Source organism: Heterocephalus glaber, unplaced genomic scaffold, assembly GCF_053883595.1.
Source record: "Heterocephalus glaber isolate CG9 unplaced genomic scaffold, H.glaber_assembly_v1.0 deba00001553, whole genome shotgun sequence".
NCBI classification, from domain to species: Eukaryota; Metazoa; Chordata; class Mammalia; order Rodentia; family Bathyergidae; genus Heterocephalus; species Heterocephalus glaber.
In genome coordinates, this window is record NW_028258344.1 from 29,844,252 (window position 1) to 29,852,497 (window position 8,246).

Genomic DNA, 8,246 nt, shown 5'->3' on the forward strand with positions numbered 1-8,246 from the left:
GATGATCCAGAAAGACTTAGATTTTTAAGTACCTAAGCTAACAGTGATGAAGTGATCTGTGATGAAATTAGCCTTGATAATTACCAGGATCAGAGGGTAGAGATCTGGTGCCATCTATAATGCTTTACTTAGGGAAGCAGTAGCTTTAAACTTTCCTCAAATTGTATACATTTGACAAGCCAATAGCATACTCTTCCCTTAGACTACATGTAAAATAATAGTCTCTTTCCTGTTTATAGATAAGAAAGTGGAAGAAGTGGGGCAGGAATGTAGCTCAGTGGTACCATGCCTACCTTGCAAGCACAAGGTCATGAGTTTAATCCCGGTACCAAAAAAAAAAAGTAGAAGTCGCAAATTTTATTTTATATATTTCACAGACACATCAGACTCAAAGCCAAAGGTAAAACGTAAAGTACTTTGATATTCACATAGTAAAGAATAAAAAATAGTGGATTTTGGTATATCTCTGCTTTTTATAAAACAGAACAAAACATAATGTCTACTATATTAGAGATCTATTTTTTGTATTTTCAAGCGAATCCACTTACGTTTTTCAGCTCAACACTACTAAATATTTACTACATATAGGATGTATCCGTGTTAGTAAGACAGATTAATAAGCTTTTGTGAATTTTACAGTTTAATAGCTCTTATAGATTTTAGAATTTAATAGGAGAAACTAGTCAGTTACACAGTAAATGCTAAAATAGAAATAAAGACATATGGATAGAACTATTGTCTATGTAAGATGCTCAAGATGAATTTCTTGGAGGAAGTTGTAGCATCTTGGCTGATTCTTGAGTACCTAAGACTTTCATAGGGAGAAGAGGATATTCCTGGCCGCAAAGAGGCACTGGAGCATGGTCATTAAAAAAAGAAAAATGTATGTTATGCCTAGAGAGCATGAAGTAAATCGGCAAAGGCTGTACAGCTCTACTCAAGATCACTGGCTTCCTTCCATCACCCCATCCCTCCACAGGCCTAGCAGCAGAGGGTTTTGAAGAGTGGCATAAACTGGTATGATTTTTTAGCCAAGCACATCCGGCAGTGATATAGGGCTAGAAAGGATGTGGAAAAGCAAAAATGAATAAATAAATACAATAGATCCAAGGTGATGAGGCAAGAAATTTTCTAATTGTCCACATAAGAGATGATGGGGAAGTAGGCAGTACTGCACTTTTTAAAAAATTAAGTATTATCCTCCTTTTGCAAACTGAAAAAAAAAGTACCTTTTTATTTTAAGCATTTTCATTTCTTTTGTTTTGCATTATATAGTCTCAGAAGTGTCGAAAAAGTGTCATTTTAGAAGAGGTTAGAATCTCACATGGTAAAATATGTATGAGCTTGCTCGCAGCCTCCACTCCAAACTTAAGTTCCACAAGGAAAGGGACTTTGGTTTTTCATCACTTTCACCCTGGCACTCTATCTTGAATTTCAAAGATTCTCAATAAATAGTGAATGAATGAAAGAAATGGACTCTTAAGAAAAATGAGTAGGATTCATGACACATGCGTTGGGAATAGTAAAAAATAATTAATGACTTTTTAAAATTTCAGAATTTGTATTCATATTGCTACAATTATTTATAATTGCATTTTCTCCAGGAAAATTTAAAATATTTTTTCATATAGGTCTTAAATTTTAGATTTCTCTAAGAAATTTGGATACATTAATATACTATAATAAATTTTGTTAAAATACTTGAGGCAAAGTTTTTACATACCTAGCATACTAGCGTACTTCTAGCCATTCAGCTTTTCAATGTACTTTAAAGAATACTGTATTAGAAATCTTTTCAGAGTTTATTTTATTGAAAACATCTGATTTTGTTTTTGTTTTTATTCAGTTTTAATCGCTTGGATCTACCACCATATAAGAGTTATGAACAACTAAAGGAAAAACTTCTTTTTGCAATAGAAGAGACAGAGGGATTTGGACAAGAATGAATGTGGCTTCTGGTCTTGGAGGAGCACTTGGATTTAAATACCCCAGCCAAGAAAAATTGCGCAGATAGTGTATATAAGCTGTTCATTCTGTACAGTGAATTGTCTGAACCTCTCAAAAGCATAAACATTTTCCGTTCTTCCACAGAAATATGCAAAACAGTTCATTTTCTACTTTATTTATTATTCCCTTGAAATGACTGGGAAAAAGATCATCCTTAAATTTTGAAGCAAGAGACTTTATTAAAAATAAGTATGTATCTATATAAGCATATATGATAGTGGCTCTAGTTTTATAGAGCTCCAGGTGTATTAAATATGACAGCTGTTCATTCACAAAGATCTGAATTTGCTTTACCTTGTCTCTATGATCCAGGGGAAATGTGCAAATTGCTCCATGTTCTTCTCCCTTATGTAACATCTCCAGAGGGTGTTTAGTTGCGTGCCTATTTAGGAAGGTATTAAGGGCTTAGGGCAAATCTTGAGTGTATTAAAACAATGCTGCTGGATTTTCTGAAGACAGGTACTTGAACCTGTCATTTTGTTTTAAATAAATCCAATAGTGAAAAATTTCCCTCTTTGCTAAATCAGTGATACAGTAAAAGTAATGAGTGAAACTAACTTACATGGAAGTCACATACTCGATCTAATAACATTTACTTTGTTATGGAGGTTGGAAAGAATTCATTGAGCAGTGTAGAGGTTTGTTTACATGTTACTTTGGGATGATAGTTATTTGTGAAATTAAAAAGAATTGACTACTCCTGTTTTTAAAATCTGTGATTCTTTAAATTTTATTAATAGCAAATTGATGTAGTTTGATACTTAGGAACATATAAAAAGGTAATGCGAAATTTGCCACTTTTGTTCCTCTTCAAAGTTTTGGTTTTATAAAAGCAAATAGAGTGAATGAAACGAGATGGATTGAAAAGTTACATAAACATTTGAACATTCATTAGAAGACTAATGATTTTCTATTAGTGTTTGAATGTCTTCATTCTTTTTAAATTCATGAAAATTCTGTATCTGAAAAAGCATTACCCCCCCCTTTTACATAGATCATTTTATTTTTATCCTAACAATACTTTGTATTTCATTATAAGGGCATTTATTGAGCTACAAAGATGTATATAACAAATTAAAATCTTATATGAATGATATTAATTCTGCTTTTAGCAAACTGGGCTTCCTAATACAAAAATTTTAATTTTCAATTTTAATCACGCTTTCAAATATGCACTGTAAATTTCATTTAAAAAATTTTTATAACCATGGAACTGACTTCTTAGAATGTTATCTGTAAATATTCCACTGTTAAGTGCATGTGGAAAATACTAGTATACAATCTAACTTCCATAAACACTAGTTTGCCAAAATTTTATTTTTCTACATATTGAACTGTGTTCTGAATTTTTACTCAAAATCCATAGTAAATATGTAATAAAGGCAGTGACACACTTAATGGATTAGATTCTTTTCCCAAATCCTAAGTACAAACATTCTGGCTTTTTTTTTATGTGTATGTCAGGTTATACAATAGGCTGACCATTGTTCAGGAGGATTGCTTAAAGTGTTCAGTAACAGGCACACTCACAGTACCACTGGCATATGAATTTTGTTATGACAGAAGTAACCATTCAGGGGAGGTGTGAGAGAATGTAAGTCAGCAGATCTGACAGAGATGGCTTTCAGGTAGGGTTTCAGGGTGCTGGTCCCTCTAGCAAGAAATTACCATGCACCAGGTTAAAGCTTCTCAGAGCCCACAAGACTAAACCAGCTTACCAAGGAAGACTTAATTTTGGAGACGCCATCTCATCGCCACATTTCATACCCTACTGTAGATTATCTACTCCCTGGCAGTCAGAACAGGTAGAGAAATGTGAGTGCCACTTTTTTCTTCCTCCTTCTTATAATTGAACTGAGCTGGAACAGCCAGAAAGGAATTAGAAGTACAAGGCTCACTGTGCCTGGACATAGCTCATGACTGAGCAGGAGATGAGAGGATGCTCAGACAGGTTCACGTTGCTGCTTCACTTTAATTTAGACACCTCACCAGCATCAGTGGGAGAGGGTCACATTTTCATCACTCACGTCAGTTGTCTGTCTTCCAGAGAAAGAACCTATCAGTACTTGGTGTTTTTTCTGTACTTCTTAAACAGTTAAAAGTAAAAATGTTAACTGCTGACATCACTTACCCAACCTGTGTCATATTACCCTGAAAACTGTATGGGACAGTATGTGTCGACAGGGAACTTCACGCCTGTTAAAAATGACCCTCACTGAGAAGTTGCAACTGGACAGAGAAAACTCCAGATATGTATAGGAAGCTCTAACTGGGTTTCTGAGAGGGTGAAAACCTGGAACTGCCTGTCCCTTCTGAGGACTTGTCACTTGGGGATACGATGGTTCATAGTTGTGTGGATGCTGTGCTACACGAGACTGCTGTTAAAAAGTCGTCTTCTGAAGGAGGCCCAGTGTTGCTCTGCTGGCCACTTGTAGTTCTTACCCAGCTGCTTTCTGAGTAAACCACTGCCAAGCTAAAGCCTGCTGTAGGCCTGCTGAGTCCTAATGTTTGAATCCAGAACAATGTGGTAGACATTGCAGAATATCTTTTGTTGAAACATGTATGAGAAAATAAAAGTTCTCCAACACTCCCCACTTTTCTTAATCTGTTAAATTTAGGAGCCAAGTTTGAAGTCAAATGGGGGTTTGGTCCAAATCCAAAAGTTACATCTCCTAAATTCTAGAATTTCCCTTTCCAGTCTCAACCACAAAGAATGCAATCTGATGTTGACTGCTTTAAAAGTACTAATACTTAAGTCTTTTACATAGTCCCTTAACCTTAACTCCATGAGATTGTGCTTGTTTTTAGCAATGCTTATTTTATAAATGAGTACAGTCTGAAAAGTCATTTTTTAAATGTCCATAACTAGTCCATAGTCCATGATTAAGTTGGTAAATTCTACCAAATGATCTGGGCATAGTGGTGCATGTCTATAATCCCAGCATTCTGGAGGCTGAGGCAGGAGGATCACTGAGAATTTAAGGCCAGCTTAGGCTACATAGTGAGCTGAAGCCTGAACTACATAGACCCTGTCTCAGTTTATAGGTTTTTATAGGATTATGGCCATTTTTCAAATTGCTTCTTTTCACATCCTCAAAGAATATCTGTAAGGAGAGCTAATGATCCATCACCTATGTTTGTAATATGTTTAGAAGACAGAGTACTACAAATTCTTTGTACAAGTGTGTAGGGAAAAGAGCCTCTCAAACCAGCAGTGAGCTCTGGACTACACAGAACAGACTCGAGTGGGGAGTGCACAGGAAGGAGCTTGTACGGGCTCCAAAGGCTCATTCTCAGCAATGTCTCATACTCATGTCAAAAGGAAAGCTTAGAATCTGCGAAGAAACATCTCTTAGGAGAAAGGGAAGACAGGCTCTAAACAGGACCCAGCAACCATATTTCTAAGCATACAGTACAGGGCCCAATACCCTATTTTTTTATAAAATATGTGAGGATACCAAAGTTTTATTTAATAATTGTATTAACACTGTATGTGGGGCCCAGAGCAATTACCCTTCCCCAGTTGTGGCTCACACAAGCCATATAATGTGCTCACAGCAGCCTGCCCCCCCCCCCCAATAGTGAGTATTGAATGCAGGGCCTGGAACATGCTGAGTGCTCTACCACTTTACATTTTAGAAAAGGTTTTGCTAAATTGCCTAGGCTAGACTTTTAACTAGAAATCCTCTTGCCTCAGCTGGGATTACAAGTCATGTGTCCATATCCAAACTGGACAACTAAATGCCATTCAATGGTTAAATAGTGTATTCAAATAATGAAATACTTGTGAACACTAAAACTGTTGATAGAACTTAGGTGAGCCTAAAGTGAATTATGCTGAGTGAAAAAAACTATAGCATGCCTCTCTCTAGAGAATGAGATCAATGGCTGATAGAGGCAGGGATGATGGGAGGAGGGGGAAGTATATGGGTGCAATTATGAGCTATAGATCTTCAAGGCAATGGAACAGGCTTGTCGACTGATGTCAGAAAAATCTATGCATGATAAAATTGCTCAGAACAAAAACACAAGTGAGCATTTAAGTGGGAAAAATCTAAGGCCTGGGTCAGTTACCAGTTGGGTAGTATTCTCTAGTATTTAAGGTATTACCACAGCACTCTTTTTGGCAATTTCTTGTGATGCTATAATTATTTCAAAATAAAGTTCATTGAAGTATCTGAAAATAGACCTCCCCATGCACAAAATGCTTTATTACTGAAAGATAACTCATTTCACAGAAATAACTTACCAGATAGTCTGTGTGGATGTGCGTGCATGGTGGGATTGAACTCAGTGAGTTGTGCGTGCAAAGTACACACTAAACATTTAGTTACATCTGTGGGACTGCATAACTCTGTAATCATAAAACCTCCTAGCCCCAACTGTGATTGAATGTGAGTTAATGGATAAAGATGCTTGTTAGTTCTGGGACACTAGATAAAATCTGTAACAGAACTAAAGTCCCAAAGTAAACTACTCAAACTCCTTGTTTGCCTGGAACTGATGTTCCGGACACCACAATCTATAGAATAATCTGCAAATGTCTGCGGACCATCAGTACGTGACGTGACGGTCGACCACTAACCTTTGTCCCTTTTCTCGTAAATCTACATGTTAACTTCCTCCTCAACCCCTATAAGAACAGCCTCAGACTCTGAGCCAGTTGCCTCTCTAAGCTACTTTGCTTTGGGAGTGCCGTCTGGCCAGACTAATAAAGGTCTGTTTTACTTTACAACTTGTCCGGTGTGTTCCCTCCCGGGTGTTCGCTGCAGTCAGCTCCTCGGAGCGTTTGGTAAGGCCCTCGGTCTTACACATCCTCAGCCCAAGATTAATCTTGACTCAACCTAAACCCCTAGCTTCCTCTGATTTAATTCCCTGATATTGCAGGTAACAAGATAAAACAAAAAAAATTACACTCCTAGTAAAGTTCAGTTATTCTAGAGCAAACTGAAAATGAGGAAAGGTGCTAGGGGTATAGATAGCTCTGGTACAGTGCTTACTTAGCAGGTGCGAGGTTGTGTTTCCCGTGTTGAGAATTTAAAAAAAAAAAAGTAAATTGGCTAATATGCTAATATAAATGAGTAAATTACAGACATGTAAAAATCTCAAATGAGAAATTCCATAACTCGGAACTGGACAAACATGAAGATGTGAAATGGCTGCTGAAAAAAGTGAAGACAAATACCTCAGAAATGAAAAAGAATTATAAAGAGTCTACAGAAGAATACATACAACCAAAAGTAAAATGACGAATACGGAAAACCAATGAAAAGAGACAGCAAATTGAAACAAAGTGATGAATGTAAAAATCAGGTAAAATTGTGACATACAAAGAATTAACTGGAGTGTCTGAAAACAGGATAGAACAGTGGTTCTCAAAAGTATGGTTAGGCCAATCTGGAATGAGGGACAACCACTACGACAACTGGACTGGTCTCTCCAAAAAATATGGTGAGCAGAAAAAGATGGAGGAACTCTTCTAGATTAAAAACAACTAAGCAGAAAATCAAATGCAATGCATGATCTGTGGTCCTGGTTCAAAAAAGTGTAGGAGGGCTGGGGATTTAGCTGAGTGGTTCTGGCGCCTGCCTCAGAAGCACAAGGTCCCAAGTTCGATCCCCAGTACCAAAAAAAAAAAAAAAGGTAGGATATTTTAGGGCATTTGAGGAAATTTGAATATGGCTTGATAGTAGATGCTATTAATCAGTAATGTTATAGTGATAATGGATTCATATTTTTTTGGAAGACATCAGGATAGAGGACACATGATGAAATACATGTGCAATTCAAAAGTTTAAAAATAAATATGGTTATACACAAAATATACCAAATGATTAACAATTGTTCAATCTCAGAGATGGGTATACAACTCACTATTTCATTTTTCATGTTTGAAGATTTACATGATAGAAATAGGATTAACAGTTTATTGTAACAGTACAGTTCTTAAATCCTTTGGGGGAAAAATGCACCCACATGGCTAGGGATGTAGCACAGTAGCAGAGTTCTTGGCTAGCATGCACAAGGCCCTGGGTTCAATCCCAAGCACTACAAAATAAAGGAAGAAACACTGACCTATACTTAGTCTCAGATTTATGTAAGTGGCATTCAAGAGAATCCTTTTTACAAGGCTTAAGATTCTGCAATGGTTGCACCTTAGGCTCAAGTAGCACTGACCTGCTTATTTAAATTATCTTAATTTCCATTTCATTCTTAAATTGTTTCTTTCATCTCGATAG

At 36.6% G+C, this 8,246-nt stretch overlaps 1 protein-coding gene across 7 annotated transcripts in view; it reads left to right on the forward strand.

Moving 5' to 3' along the window:
- The window catches only part of Wwp1 (WW domain containing E3 ubiquitin protein ligase 1), a 106,543-nt gene extending 101,946 nt beyond the window's left edge, over positions 1-4,597 (forward strand). For all 7 annotated transcript variants that reach the window (XM_087190553.1, XM_021255968.2, XM_087190554.1 and 4 more), the window contains one exon: positions 1,847-4,597. In XM_087190553.1, coding sequence (XP_087046679.1) covers positions 1,847-1,946 — 100 coding nt within the window. In that variant the 3' untranslated portion in view covers positions 1,947-4,597. The remainder of the gene's footprint in view (positions 1-1,846) is intronic.
- The last annotated feature ends 3,649 nt before the right edge of the window (positions 4,598-8,246 follow it).